Source organism: Marmota monax, unplaced genomic scaffold (assembly GCF_021218885.2).
Source record: "Marmota monax isolate L192 unplaced genomic scaffold, Marmota_monax_Labrador192_F-V1.1 WCK01_AAM20220418_F8-fsc00077, whole genome shotgun sequence".
NCBI lineage: Eukaryota > Metazoa > Chordata > Mammalia > Rodentia > Sciuridae > Marmota > Marmota monax.
The window spans coordinates 5,329,645-5,345,144 of NW_026694610.1; the positions used below are offsets into that span (position 1 = coordinate 5,329,645).

Consider the following 15,500-nt stretch of genomic DNA (forward strand, 5'->3'; position numbering starts at 1 on the left):
ATTTACCATTAAGCGTGGAATATTGAGGGTAGTAGTCAGGTGTACAAGTGAATCTATTTTAAATAAAAATCATTATTTCTAAAAAAAGAGCCTATGCACAAATCAGAACCAACAAACATCAGTTTGAAGAGGCCTAATTCTCACCAGAGTCCCTGTGCCTCAGGGTAGGAAGTTCCTGCACAGTGCCTTGCACAGGTAAACCCAAGCTGGTAAGTTAAGACACCAGATCCCCAAGCATCTGCTTCTCAACCCAGGGTTTTCTCCCATGGCAGGACCTTTCCTTCTCAGTAAAGGTGCTTATCATCACATATATGAAGTAACAACCATTATGATAAAACCACATTTATTGAACCCTTACTATGGGTCTGGCACTGTTTCCGGCACATTCCAGGAGTTAGTTCCTCCCATCATCCCAAAGACTGGGCACTCTCCCTAACCCAATTTTACCTAAGGAGTCCCAGGTACAGAGTTCAATAGCAGCCCAAGATTCACCAGCCAGTGAGTGGCTGAGCTACAGACTCCACTGAAACTGAACCCCCTATTTAACACATTAACTGTTTATGGTAAAGAATAACTGAATGTGTTTGTAGAAGATCCCCTGAGATCTTTGTTATCAAGCAACTTTCTCTCCTGAGAGTAAGGAATTTGGAAGGTAGGGAAAATGGTTTAGGAAAGAAACTATTTTATTTCATATTTCCGAATATATGTCAGGTCCTTGTTGGAAATATATTTTAAAGTAAGAATCATAAAAATCATAACTTTATCACCTGTAAGGTATAAACCTGAGCCCAGCAAACTTTCATCGCTAAATTCAAATGTAGAAGGAAAAAAAAGAAGCAGAGACTTGGTAATATCTATGAGGCTTTGAGATATATATAGTACATATATAAATTTTATATATAATGTGTAATATAGACAGATATATATATATACATATATATGTATATATAACACAAAAAGGAGGGAGGGAGCGCGCAGTAGCCACACAAGGCAGCCCAAATCCTCTAAAGCCTGAGGCCACCAGCCCCCCAGGCCCACCACGGGACTACTGCCCTCCCTGTGCTATATGGCCTCAGCAACTCATGTGAGGTTGAGAGGCCCCTGGCTGAGATCTACCCTCACTTGGGCAAACAGATCCACTCTGCCTTGTATCCCACGCCACGTGCGCTGAGGTCTCTGACTGCCCACTGGAACCAGTCCAGCAAAGGCAGCACACACGCGCTTGCAAACCACGGATCTCGCCGATAGAGAGACACACCCCCAACCCCAGCCAGCCCTAAGAAGTCTCCAACTTCTAGTTCCTGGCAGGTTCCGGGGGCTATAGCAGTCCGAGATCTGCAAGGAGGCTGCGGCAACCCCGGGACCGCAAGGGCGGAGAGAAACAGATGTGGGTTCCCAGGCCAAGCGTGGCAAGTCCGCAGCCGTTGAACACAAATGCTCTTTTTCATAATCAGCAGAGCCCGCGCCCCGCCTGCTTAGCTGGCAGGGATTCGGCGCAGACAGCCTGGAGTTCGAATGCTCAAAACATGCCAGGCAGCCTACTGTCAACACCTCCTGCCCCTTCGTTCTAAAGGGTGTGTTCATTCAAGTTCGAGGCCAAGATGGGAAGCGGGATGGCTACAGCTTATCCTCAATGTATTCTCTGCCTACTCTCACCTGCTTCTGAGGTTCCCAGCCTCAGGTTGTGCTGGCCCCTATGGCCAAAGCTCAGATGCCAGTTCGTACCAAGATGTAGACACACCCTGCGCATGGCTCAACCCTGCTCCCCTCGGTGGCACAGGGGTTGCGAAGAGTTTTGCTGGGGTTTCACCCCAGGCACTCCAGGCGCGTGCGCACTGAAGGAAATCGGAGGCGGGATTCCCTGAGTGCAGTTCACGCCAACCCCTCTACCACCGAAGAGGAATCTGCACTATGCTGGGATCTCACCACCAACCCCGCTCCTCGCAGTCTACCTGCAGTAAAATGGGCCGCAATAGGGGCTTCCGCTATTACCTTTCCTCCACCATACTCGCTGCAGCCATAGCCACCATTTCCAGTCTTGAGCACTTTATCCAGTTTGGGTATTATTCCAAACCCCCTAGAGACCCGCCGAGAAAATTTGGCGCTGAGTGGAGGCAGGTGGAAAGGAGATTCAATGGCCGCTTTTCGAGAGCGCTCCCGCAAAAAAAGTCTAGTTCTGGGCGCTCTAGAGACTGTGATGACGAAAGCCCCGGGGAAAATGAGTGTTGCCCGAATCCAAACACTACGAAGCATTAGGGACTAAAGGGGTCATGGGAGGAATGACAGAGCGACACAATGAGACTTTTAAAAGACGCCTGGGGTCTGGGAAAGCGCAGCTAGGAAAATCGAGAGGCCCGGGCGTGAGCCAAGTGGCAGCGCGCAGCTGCACAGCGTCCTAGGACACTGCCACTGAGCGGGAGCGCACAACAGCAATGGAGAGGGTAACAACTTCTTTCGGCCTTGGCATGCTTCAGACCCTGAAGCAGGGCACTGGTGGTGCGCCTCTAATCGCCAACCCTGCGCTGGCAAATAGGGAGCTGGGAAGAAAAAACCCGAGTGGTTTGACAGCACCTGTCAGACATGGACCCGCAGAAGACGGCTTTCTCCTTGCCCAGACCCTTCCACCTCCCCAGGACCCTCTAAGTACACCCCTCCACAGCGATGGGCGATCCTCAAAGATCGCTGCCAAACAGCTCACACCTGGCAAGTCCCCGCGCACACCCTCCCGGGATCCTTAGCGCCACAGGGAACAGTGAGGTCTGCAGAGAACAGGACCGGTGTGTAAGGAGAGTCGCGGAGAGAGGATGGGTTAGGACCAGGGGTCCGGGACGCGCTCCTGCTCACCTCGCTCACTGGCCTGGATGTAGCGCACGATGTCGTCCAGGTCCAAATCTTTGGTTTCGTCGAAATTGTAGGCAGACGTATGCAAACCCTCCTCCTGGAAAACCTCGTGAACACCCTCGAGGGTAAAGTAACAGTTCCGTTCCAGTTTGTCATCGCTGTAGACGAGCGCAGCGCGGCTCCAGTGGTGGTGGCGGAACAAGGCTAGCATCATCTCGCCCATTTTGGCGTAGGCAGGCGCCACGCGCGTGAGGTGCGAGTATTCAGTTTCCTTGTGTTGGAAGCCCGCGGCCAGTGCTCCGGCCGACAACATGGGCAGATCCCAGTGCGACGCAAGTCGGGCCACCGGTGCTGCAGCGTACTCGCAAACAGGCCCCAAGATGAGGTCGGGCTTGGCGCCTCGTGCAGCCGCGACGCGGTCCACTAGACTGAAGAGTGCGCGGTTACCGCAATCCGAGTCCTCGTAGGCCACCTGGAAGCTAGTGCCGGGCGGCAGAAGCCGTCTCCCGGTCCCGTTGCCCTCCACGCTGCGCAGGGCATACTCGATGGCCGGCCGCACCCGAGCCAGTGAGAACAAGTACGAGTCGTCCTGGGGCAACAGCACCAGCACCTCGATCTTCTGAGGAGGCAGCGCCTCTCTTTCCCGGCGCCCGCTGCCTGGGCCGGTACCCCCGCCGCCACCCGTGCCGCCAGCCAGCAACGCCCAGCCGAGCAGGACGCACGCGGAGAAAGTGAGCACCAGCAGGGACGGCATCGTGCCGCAAGAAAGCGGTAGCCTTCGCCGCCGACTCACCCTCTGCCCCCCACCCACCCTTCCTCTTTCTTCCCCACTCTTCTTTGAGGTCCCTGCGCCCCCTTGGGCGATCTAAGAAAACAGAATACCCCCTTCACTAACGCGCCAAAAGATAGAGAGGAACAGTCCTTCTCTTCAATGTCACTAGTTTTTTTAAAAAAAGAAAAAGTTCACCGAGTGTAAACCTGTGCGTCTGTAATATACATATATACTTATTATAAATATATATATATTCGCCCTCCCTTTATACATATGCTGTTTGCTTAGAGGTGGCTTCTTATTTGGGCGTTGCTAAGGTTGCTTTTGAAAGCGTATTTGTAAAAGAAAAAAAAAGTTAGACTTGTCCAAGTGCTTGTAATTGACGGTGCATCTCCTTCGCGTTTGATCTCATTGATTCGCGCCGGTTCCTGGATCCATAGCCCGCGTTTAAATAGCGTGGCAGCGGCGGAGCGTGTTACCACACATGGCGAGCCAAGGACGGACTTGTATTTCCAGGGGGTGGGGTGGGTGGGGGTGGGGAAAGGTGGGGGCTGGGCTGGGGGAGCCTGTCATTAACATTCTTACATCAGGGCTCCTCCCTGCACCCCTTCCTTGCCCGCCGCTCCCCTCTTCCCTAACCCTCACTCCTGGCCGGCCTCAGGCCGGTTCCTTAGACCTTCATCCGCCCACGTCTGCACCGGCGGCAGCCCCTACAGATCCGCGCGCCTCTCGGATCCCCGCCTTTCCCTGGCCACGCTCTCTCCAGCTCTCCAGGCTTTAAGAGGAAATGTGTTTGAAAGTAAAGAAATGCGCGCGCACACACACACACAAACACTCACTGGGGGAAAAAAAACGACAGGATTGGAAGGAGGGAGTGGTTCTCGAAATTGATAGTTTTTGTGCAAAAGTCTTAGGTCCCCTTTGCTCTCACCTCTTTAATGATCCGTGCACATTCCTTCCTGGTGAGCCTATCCCGGTCGGGCACCTGACCTTCCTGGTCGCCTGGAGAAAGGTCAGGAAACTACGAGCAAGGTCCCAATGCAGAAGGCTCATTTGAGGGACCGACGTGCCCAGCCGACCGGGGCATTACCCTCACCTTTCCTTCCCCGACTCCGCCAGCCCCCTCCCTCTGAGCCGCGCAGGTTCACTCTGGGAGTCACAGCGGTGTCGGGGTCGGTCACTGTGTTTCCGCTTGCAGACCCTCCGCCAACGCACTGAGAGCAAGAAAGCGAAACCTGTTGCTCCCAAAGCGAGCAAATGACTCGGCTCCTGGAGATGGCACTACGCTTGCGTCGCCGAGACGTTCTCCAGGCTTTGTTGGTTAAACCAGGTAACTAAATAAAGGGACTGTCTCTTCGCTCTGCTTCCTGGAAGATCCCCTGAGTGGGGACGAACGCACTCTGCCAGACCGAGCTCCGGGAGATCCATTCGCTTCTTCTCCCGAGTGCGCTAGGCACTAGGCTGGAGGCTAGCGATGCCAAGGAAGGTCCTGCTTCCTAGACCCAGTCTATTCACTGGTCACAGCCACAACGGCAGTAGAGACGCGGTGGAAACAGAGGAGCACCGCCAGGAGTTCGCCGCGCAGCTAGGCAGATCAAAAAGGAACTGGACCCTCTGTACGCCTTAACACACCGAAGTCATTTGCACTGTGAACGTGCTGCATTGCACGAGAGAACTCTTAAGTCCCGCAAATTAAAATAAATTGAAAAATGTTATAAAATGTTCTTTCATTTGACTGGGCGCCCCTGTCCATAAATTTCTATTAGTCTTAAACGTACGCCCTCTATCGGCAGAAACTTACATCTTAACCCCGGTGCCACCGCCCAGGCGCTTTTTTTTTTTTTTTTTTTTTTTAAACGTTGAAGCCCTAAAGCGCCCTCGCTCTGGTTTGTGACCGTGAAAAGGCAAATTGAGGTTTCCGGAGATGTGGCAACTTTTGGCATCAGCTCTCTTCGCTCTTAACGACACTCCTTATCGCTCTTTCTGGCATCATAAATGTAATTATGGGTAACGTCTCAGCCTCTTGGTCATTTAGATTTCAGATTATGCGCCGTTTTTGCCTAAATCCTAAAGTAGGAGCTTCTAACTCCTACGAGAACTAATTTAGTTAGAGCTGCCAACCAGTAGCAAAAGCAGCATCTATATAAAATGTAATTCCAACAAACAGGTAATAACACACACACACACACACACACTGGAAATTTATTTTTTTTAATTTTTATTGGGTTGTCAAACTTACAATTTCTGACTATCATATCCACACTTTGATTCGGAAATTTAGATTTAGCGCTTCACAGCAATTAAATCCTTCCAGAGCTCTAGTAGGGCGGACGTTTGTTTATAGGATCATAGTTACTTCAAAAAAAAAAAAAAAAAGACAACAGGACAACAGCTAAATCCAGAATTCCAAGGGTCTTAATGGATTTCAACTGGTTGCCAGGAGACGTGAAGGACCGAGGTTTCTGATTACTCCCCGGTATGCCCAGTGTCTGGGGAACACCCGCCAAGGGCGATATGATTCTGCAATGTGTGATGTGGGCTTACTCGGAGAGTCTGGGGTTTCAGTGGCAACCGGCATGAATGCCTCTCCTATCCCGGCGCTGCCCAGCTTCGCCCGAAGGTCAGCTGCGGGGCAGTGCGATTACGTTAGGGTGAGCACCTTAGCCTCAACTTCCAGCTTGTCACTGAACAGTTCTGTCACTGAACACCAAGAAAGCTGGTGTTCCTACCCTTGCACATACTCCAAACACCCCTTGAAAATTCCAGTGAGCAGAAGTTAGGATTCCAAAGAAAGTTCTTCAAATGCAAACAGGCAGAAGATTATAGAAAGACTCACCAAGTATTACAAGTATATGAATTTTAATGGTATGGGCTTGTTTCTTTCCGTCAAATCAGATTATTTTTTTAGTAGCCAGCTGAGAGTTTGTGTAAATATAGTGGAGTTCTGCAAGAAGTCACTCAGCTTGACATCTCCACTTCTCTAGTTGAAGAATTGAGGCCCAAAGAGTATAAATCATACAAATAAATACCTCTTCAACCCCTGAGAACATCTTAAGAGGGTTAGAGACAAAGCCAACACCCACTTTAAGTAACAACATTATTTGTATCGATTTTTTTAATCTTATATATTGCTGTTTCCAAGCTATATGGCCCACTAAAACTAAAAATAACATCATTTTATAACAGAATTTTTGTAATACTATCATAAAACTAAAACAAGAAAAAAGGAAAGGGGTGAAAATAAAAATAACTCATCCTTGGACTCAATTTTTAAATATGATTCCTTTTCATTCTGTGAAACACTGAAATGGGAGAAAAGAAGCATAATTTCATATTAAAAAAAAAAACCACTAAGCTTTTTAATGGGTGCATTTTTTCTGGCTTCAAATGTCACATGAAAACAAATGAAAGTTATGAAGAAATGCTACAAAATAAAATTAACCAGTTGAAAGCCTGAAGACAATGTTAGTCCTAAATGTGATGTTATAGAAATTAATAGATTTTTTATAGGTTTAGATATGTTTTCATCAATATCCAAAAAACATGATTTTTAAACTTTAAACTACTAAAATAAGGAGGCAACGTTTCCATAGAGTATTCAACTGCTTAGTTTCCAGCTCTGTGAACTGAAATTTGTGTCCATATATCATTCTACTTCTATCTGGAAAGACAGCACCACATAGGGCAACTAGCATGAATCTATGTAATGTAGTAGAAAAGCTACTGGAATGAAGTTTTCTCTAACCATTCGTAACAATCTCTACCACCCTGCTCCCTCAGAATCCTGGCTGCAACCTTTAAAGTGGACTGTTCATATTTTCAAGGGGCCTCTTCCTTGTCCAGTCAGCTCTGAAGTCACACTAAAGAACACTCTGAAAGCCTATAGCCTACAAGAAAATACCTCTGGGGACAGAATTGTTGAAAACACACTTCCCCCTAGAGGCAGAAAAGATGAAAAAACATGACACATAATTTAAGAACATTTCTGTAATTTAAAGATTTATGTGATTTGAAAAGACACCAGAGTAATTTAATGAGTGTCAAGATCTTCATTTCCAAAATAGAATTGATATTTCAGAGGGAACTAACTGCCCAAGAAGTGGGAGAAAACTTAACAGACATCAAAAAACTAAATTAAAACTTTGACTCTGGGTTTTAGCTTTCTTTGCAGAGACTCTATTAATGGACTCCTTTTCTTATATTATGCAAATCTATATACTTTTTTGCCAGCACTACAAGTAATAGCAATTGTGTCTTTTTCTATTTAAATTTATGATTCAGTTTCATCTGAAACTGCAGTTAAATGTGGCCTTGAGAAGGCTTCTATTGAAAATCCACTGTGTGTATTATTATCCTTTTAGTCCATCAATTACAATATTCTTTTCCATTTACTTGAAGATATTCTGAGACAAAGTGGCACTGGGAAGATCTCTGAAAAATGTATTGCTTTTCTGTGATTTGACCTCAGTACTGAGATAAGAATGCAAGCTACCCAGTCTCATTGACATATGGAAAAGTTATTTCATGTAGATTATTATATTACAAAACAAGACATTACATTACCTCCAAAGTATCTGTACTTCAACTTCATGGGTATAATATTGACTGCGTTTAATTGGTTTCTTTAGTTACACACTGTGTTCTTCCAAAAAGCATTTTAGAAGGCCACCTAAATATATAAAATGGAACTTCAGAAAACTTTCACTTAGGATAACATGCACAGTCAGTGGGTCCTACTCTCTTGGGATTTATTTTCCTCCTTAAGCCTTTAGTAGTGGACCCAAGCCTCAGAAATGTTCTGCTCTTCCATCTGAGTTTCCATAACATTCCTGGTTCATGATCACACTGAATTATATTTCCATTTAATGAGGAAGTCTCTCTGGGTTGAAATAAGTCTCCAGGGTTTTGCAGCACAGAAAAAGCACGCACTCAGAAGCTTCACAAATAAGTCCGCAGGTTATCTTCTGACCTGTTTGACTTTCAGTTTCCTCTATTCTCACACTTTTAAAATGAAGATATTGTCCTTGGGTTATAGAAGTAGGTTGAGAAAAAAAAAATGAAAGCTGAACACTTGGTATACTGCAGAAAATTAATAAATGGCAGCTCTTGTTATAACATTCCCTTCAATGCCTAGTTAAAAAAAAAAATATATATATATATACACACACACACACACTACACCAAGAAAGTGTTCAATAAATGTTTATGGGATGAATGAATAAATTCAAGGGCCAAGAGCAGTGGCCCATGCCTGAAATCCCAGAGGCTCGAGAGGCTGAGGCAGGAGGATCACAAGTTCAAAGCCAGCCACAGCAACTTAGCAAGGTCCTAAGCAACCTAGAGAGACCATGTCTCTAAATAAAATATAAAAAGGGCTTGGGGATGTGGCTCAGTAGTTAAGCAACCCTGGGTTCAATCCCAGGTCCAAAAAATAAATAATAAAATAAGTAAATGAATTCAAAACTCTAAAAAAATATGATTTATGTGTGACTCAATTGCAACAGACCTTATTTTATAATGTTTGTTTGTTAACAGTGGCCTCCCTGGGGGAACCCTTTTGGCAATCACTTTGGTATTGGCCCTGGATTCCCAGCCTCAGCAATTTCCTGGTAAGCTTGTGACAAGAGCCTGTTCAATATTTTTTCTCCCCCATAACGGGGCAAAGAGAGCAGGAGCTAATATTTGTCACCCTGCACCTACCCATAACAACCCCAAGGCTCCTCTAGAATTCAGACTGAGAGAACTAAAGAGAATAAGGAGAGACAAGGGTCAATCAGAAGATAATAAAAATGAGGGGGAACAGGAGAGGTGGTGCCAGGCACAGGATTTTGAGGATTGGAAGGGAGGAGGAAGCAGGAAACACAAAGAGGATTGTATTGGGAAGAATGTATTTAATTTATAGATTACAGATGTTAGCATTAATGAGGGAGCAACAGAATGTACCATAATGTACTAACTACCCAGGCTTTAAAAATGTTTGGCCCAGAGCTTAATGCTCTTGTTCAATTCAAACTTTTTAAACCTCTACAATGTGTCCAGGACTACGGTGTTCTGTAGCTTTATCCTATTGTATCAGATTTTGTTTGGAGAAATGAGTTGACCCAAGTTATATTTAAATCTACATGATAGCTAGACATGTTATAATGTCACACTAAATTCAAGAGCAACATTATCAGGACAAGAATATGGCAAATTTCAGAAACATCTCATAAAATGATTTATCTGATCTTATACCATAATCTTGAACATTTTAAACTCTGAATTAAATCAGCATTCAATCATTAAAATATAGATTCCATAAAGTCTGGAATTTTTTTCCTTCAGTCCTGTATTCCCTCCTTCAAGAATGATATGTGGATGCTTAGATTTTTATTTTACAATGATACATCCACAGAAAGCAAAGATTACTATGAAATACAATTGAAAAGAGAAATCATGAAGCAATAAAAGGAAAAAGGATAATTCAAAGAGAAATTAGCTCATATATATAAATTCATGTATATGAAGTTCTAAAATCAAAATTCTCAGAACTTTTAGATATGATCATGTTGGATTTTTGATTGTCTAAACGATGTAAGAGGCCCAAGATCCTAAATACTAATTTTTATGATTTTTTTCTTCTGTTGTCATTTTTTGTTTTATTTTGTTTTATGGTACCAGGGATTGAACTCAGAGGTGCTAAACCACTGAACTACATCCCCAGCCTTTAGCCACTAAGCCACATTCCTAACCCCTTTTTTTATTTTGCAACAGGGTCTCACAAAAGTTGCTTAGGACCTTGCTAAATTGCTAAGGCTGACTTTGAACTTGCGATCCTCCTGCTTCAGCCTCCCAAGTTGCTGGGAATACAGACATGCACCATGGCACCTTGCCTAAATACTAATTTTAACTGGTCTTAGCACATTGATTTTTTACCAGCACCTCATCATTCACATTTAATTCTTGATTATTTTCTTGCTAATGAGAAAAATGCACTACACAGATTCTTAAAAACATCAGGGCATTATCTTTTATCATCCCCCAAACAGGAATTAAAGGTGATAAGGAAAATTTCTGCTACCATCATGTGCAATGTTGTGAGATACAGGTTTTTATTTCTTTCCAGCAAGTACATTCCACTTGGCACTATATCTTGGATAGCTGATGCATGAGACCAAAATAGAATAGAATGCCATGAGGAAAACATCAGGAAAATTCTTGACATTTGCCCTCTCATATTTTTGGTGATCATGTTGTGACATCAAATTTCACCCTCACATTAAGGGAGAAAATTGTCTCATCAAGTTGACATTGTTCCTGTTCGATTGTTGGTAATTCCTTAACAGTACATGTTCTTCTTTGCTGTTTATCTGACCTAAAAAATATTCTCCTTTCAGCCTTTTTGTTCTTTTTCCCTTTGCCATCTGCCTGGAGAAATAATGAGGACTATGTTAACCTGAACCCTGCTTCCTGGCAGATTCCTGATTGCCTTTAGGTCTGACCTGGAAACAACCTTCTATGTGGATGATTTCTCATAGTCAAGTGTATATTGATGTACAAATTATCTTAAATTGCAAATCATTCAGTGGTCTAGTGAATGAATCTTTTGGGTTCTTTTTGAACCTTAGGTACCAATTTTTAAGTTAGCTGTATCCTTAATCCTAAGCACATTCATCATCATTCCCCAGGTCCTGGCCTTATTTGATTTTTCCCTTCATTTCTCTCTTCACATTCCTTTTATTTAGGATCCTTTCTAATATGATTAACATAGGCCACAGATAAATTCACATTCTTGAAAAAGAGTGTTCTTTGTGCATGCATGTATTATTCCAATTGAGAAACTGTACTATATTCTTTTTCATTTTCTCAGAGAGTAACGTGGATAGGTCTGCACACATACTAAGTGTAAAATTTATCTCATGACTTTGGCATGTTGCCTAATATTCTACTATACTTTATTTATACATTTTCCAAGATTTTGACCCTTATGTTAATCCTTGCTACCAGAAACTGGCCTCACGAAGATCTTCATCTGTGTTCCCTTATGGACTTACATGACCACTTCCCTGGGTTCATGTTTCTGGCTCAGTGGAATATGCATTTTTATTTTATTTAGTATGCTCAAATTACTCCACAGAATGGTAGCATCAGTTTGCTCTCCCACCAGCTCTATAGAAGGGTTCCCTCAGTACAAACTGAGTATGTTTCTAATGCCTGTCGAGAGTGTCTCCATTACCAAAAAGAAGGACTGAATTGCTTTCCTGAGATCCTCCCTAGCTTCAGACTCTTTTTTTTTTCTAGATAAAAACAGAGTTTGAACACAAAGCCTGAACTTGACCTCTAATCGATCTTAACCAGGTCATTTACTTCTTTCTGTTCAAACACTGTAGACAAAAGAATTTCATGTGATTACTTAATAATTGATTGCCCTAAGTAAAATCCCAGTGTTGTTGCCAAAACAGGGAGAAATGGATGATGAATGACCAAAGACAGGGAGATAACTGGAAAATATAGTCGTCCCTTGGTATCCATGGAGAATTGGTTCCAGGATTCCTTATGGATATCAAAATCCATGGATGTTCATGTCCTCTATATAAAGTGGTGGGTTTACAGAGTGGTGACAGCAATCCAGGAAAGCAAGTCCCAATGCATAAGTACTTCTCAGGCCTCTAGCATGACACTTGCTGATGTCCCATTGGCCACACCATGTCACATGGCAAAACCCAGAGTACTGTAGGAAGGCACTACAAAGGAAGTGAGCACCAGGAGCATGCTTCATTGGAGACCATGAAGTAACAATTGACAATGCTAGAGGACCATCCCATAGCTTCTTACACTGAAATTGAGTTTCACTAAAAATCATCTAAGAAGAGGTACTACCACTAACTAGGCCAAGAACTGCAATCAAGTATGACAAACCCACAAAACATCTGTCTTCTCTAGCTTATGCCAGCCCATAGTATAACAAGGGAGCACCAAGGTCATGGGCATTTAAGATGACACCTCACATGAAGACTAGAGAGATGCTCAGAGCACAGACAATATACAGCAATGGGCTTTGAGCTTGAGCCAGGTTCTTGGAGCTGAGGATGTCTACTGAACAGGGCCCCTGAGCCATGTGAGTGATCTGTGGCAAAGATGGCTAGTTGTCCATCCAATATCCCTTTTTCTTTATTAACAGAACCCTATTTTATTCAAGGCAACAATCTTCCCTGCTTACATTATACTAACTAGCCCCCTCTTGAAACTAAAAGTATGGCTAATGTATGGCTAATGAAATGGAAAAGGAAGATGTTGGGAAAGTTCTAAGAAGCCTTTTTTTTTTTTTTTTTTTTTTACCCCAAGGGTACTTAACCACTGAGCAGCATCCTCAGCCCTTTTTATTTTTTATTTTGAGACAGGGTCTCTCTAAGTCTCTTAGAGCCTCGAAATGTTGCTAAGGATGTTTTGAACTTGTGGTCCTCCTGCTTCAACCTCCTGAGCTCCTGAGTTGCTGGGATTATAGGCATGATGAGTGAACCATCACACTCAGTCCAAGAAGGCTCTTTAAAGGAGGGAATACACTCTGACCTTTGGCCCTTTCTCTTCTTCCTGCCTGGAATGTGTACAAGATGGCTGGAACTCCAGCATTCCTATTAAATCCTAAACTGACCCTGAGGATGGAACCCTCACATTAAGGGTAGTGGAATAGAAAAATCAGGGTCTGAATGCCTGATGCTAGACCTGCAAGCTTCTTTTACAAGAGTGAATAAACTCATATACTTTATGGTATTTTTTGAAAGTTGGACCAATGCATCTGAACCTAATCCTAATGTATCAAGATAGGCTGTTATTGTGTTATGTAAAGTGAGCTGTTTGTGGCTTCTTGAAATTTGGTGTTTATTTTTTCTTTTGTCCTCTCCTGTTATTAGAAAAGTCTTTTAAAGTTCTGTCTTTGTTTCATTTTGCACAGGGAAAACAAGGAGAGAGGATTTTGCCTATACACAGATTGAGTATGGCTCACCCAGGGGTCAGTGTGGTAGTGGTGCTGGTGGTGGTAGTAACAAAGGAGAAGACACTCAAGGGAACATAATTAGGACCACAAAAGAGTCTCCTCTTTCCACCTGAACACATTGTCAGTCAAACATTGGACATTCTGATTCGCTAAGAAAAGTACATTCTCTTTATGGAGAGGCATCAGATAAACCTTGAGCCATTCTTTAAAAGAAAGAAAACACTCAGACACAGAAATGAAATGACAAAAAATATATATATTTCATATAGGGTTTGGTATAAACAGAAACTTTCCATCAGAGTGTAGTATGCTGGGCGGACCCTGAGAAATGAGACTCATTGGAAGCCAGGTTGATGGTGGAGAGTCATGGGAAGTTTATTTGGAGAGGTGGGATAACAGGAGAATAAATAAAGCATTTAATTATATTTTAGGGTTTGAATGTTTCTCCTGAAATCTTGAGGACAACCTGAGGAGTTCTGAGCAAGGATATAATATAATAAAACTAGTGTGTCACAGAAATTAGAAACAAGTATGCTACTTTAACTTAGCAAGATTAAGTTTTCAACTTCCACCTGAGCTAAATTCAAATGAGAATATGTTTCCTTTTGCCTGATTTTGTGCCCATTGCTCTCTGAGGAAGGTTGAATGACAATCTGTTTGAATATTAAAAAATGTAGATTTTTGCTGACATCAACCATTAGACAAACTGAAGATAAACACTGGCAAAGCCCCCACAGATAGGAAATCTGATAGCTTATAATGTTCACCTGAGGACACCAGCAGATGATCATTCACCTAACTCTAAACTGTGAAGAACTGAACAAGTTAGAAGTTCCCTGGGAGCCAGGTATGGTGGCACATGCTTGCAATCCCAGCGACTCCGGAGGTTGGGCAGGAAGATTGCCAAGTTTGAAGCCAGCCTCACCAACTTAGTGATGCCATAAGAAACTTATCAAGACTCTGTCTCAAAATAAAACATAAAAATTTATTTAAAAAGCACTGGGGATGTTGCTCAGTGGTTTGATGAGGGGTGTGTGTATGTGTGGAAAAGACGTTTCTTGTGTAGAAAGGATGTAGCTAAGAAGTGAGGGTGTTTTTAACCATATGATTACAACATATTAAAAACAAATATAGATTATAGTCCTGCAAGTCAAATCATCCCATTGCCACCTCCTATGGAGTCGTTAGGCTTAGGGTCAATTAATAGCAAACTATCAAGAAACAACAAAAAGAAACAAGACAAAATGTTCTTCTGGAATAAGGACAGTAACATGAACTCAACATTGATTTTCCTCCCTGTCAGTCCTTACAGCATCCTGACATGCTTGCTTTGTTATAGAGTCAGGCTAAATTTATCCGGTTTCCATGAAAGAATTTGCAAATTGATCTCCTAATTCTTTTCCAAGGACCCCATCCCCATCCCAGTGTGAAAATCAAGCCTAAAGGTCCACAGTTTCCAAAGTTAACTTTCTCCTCAATCCCATCCTAAATGGAAAATAATATTTATGGAATTTCCCACATTCCACCCAAGCAGATGTCAGAGTTTTCCAATCAGTAGCCCATGTTGTTGCACTATCCTGAATTAGTCCTCTTGGGGTATAACCATAACTTGCAAATTGGAAATCATAAAACCTAACATCTTCGTTTCTACTTTTCCTTCCTTCAGATTAACTTTCCTCCATATCTGTCAGGTATAACTGAAAGAAATGGAAACACTACAGGTATTTCAAACAGAAAGGGCTTTAACACAGAGATTTAGATGCTTTAAAATCTATTGGAGGGCTGGGGTTGTGGCTCATTGATAGAGTGCTTGCCTAACATGCACTGGATCCCTGGCACCACATAAAAATAAACAAATAAAATAAAGGCATTGTGTCCATCTACAAGTAAAAAATAATAATAAAAATAAATAAA

General features: G+C 43.2%; 1 protein-coding gene across 4 annotated transcripts in view; it reads right to left on the minus strand.

The window, feature by feature from the left end:
* Positions 1-4,117, minus strand: part of Npr3 (natriuretic peptide receptor 3) — a 68,295-nt gene extending 64,178 nt beyond the window's left edge. The window contains exon 1 of one of the 4 annotated variants that reach the window (XM_046422277.2): positions 2,845-4,114. In XM_046422277.2, the coding sequence (XP_046278233.1) occupies positions 2,845-3,595 (751 nt within the window). In that variant the 5' untranslated portion in view covers positions 3,596-4,114. Of the gene's footprint in view, positions 1-2,844 lie in introns of all 4 variants that reach the window. The other 3 variants (XM_046422276.2, XM_046422275.2, XM_046422274.2) reach the window with 3 other exon arrangements.
* Between the last annotated feature and the right edge of the window lie 11,383 nt (positions 4,118-15,500).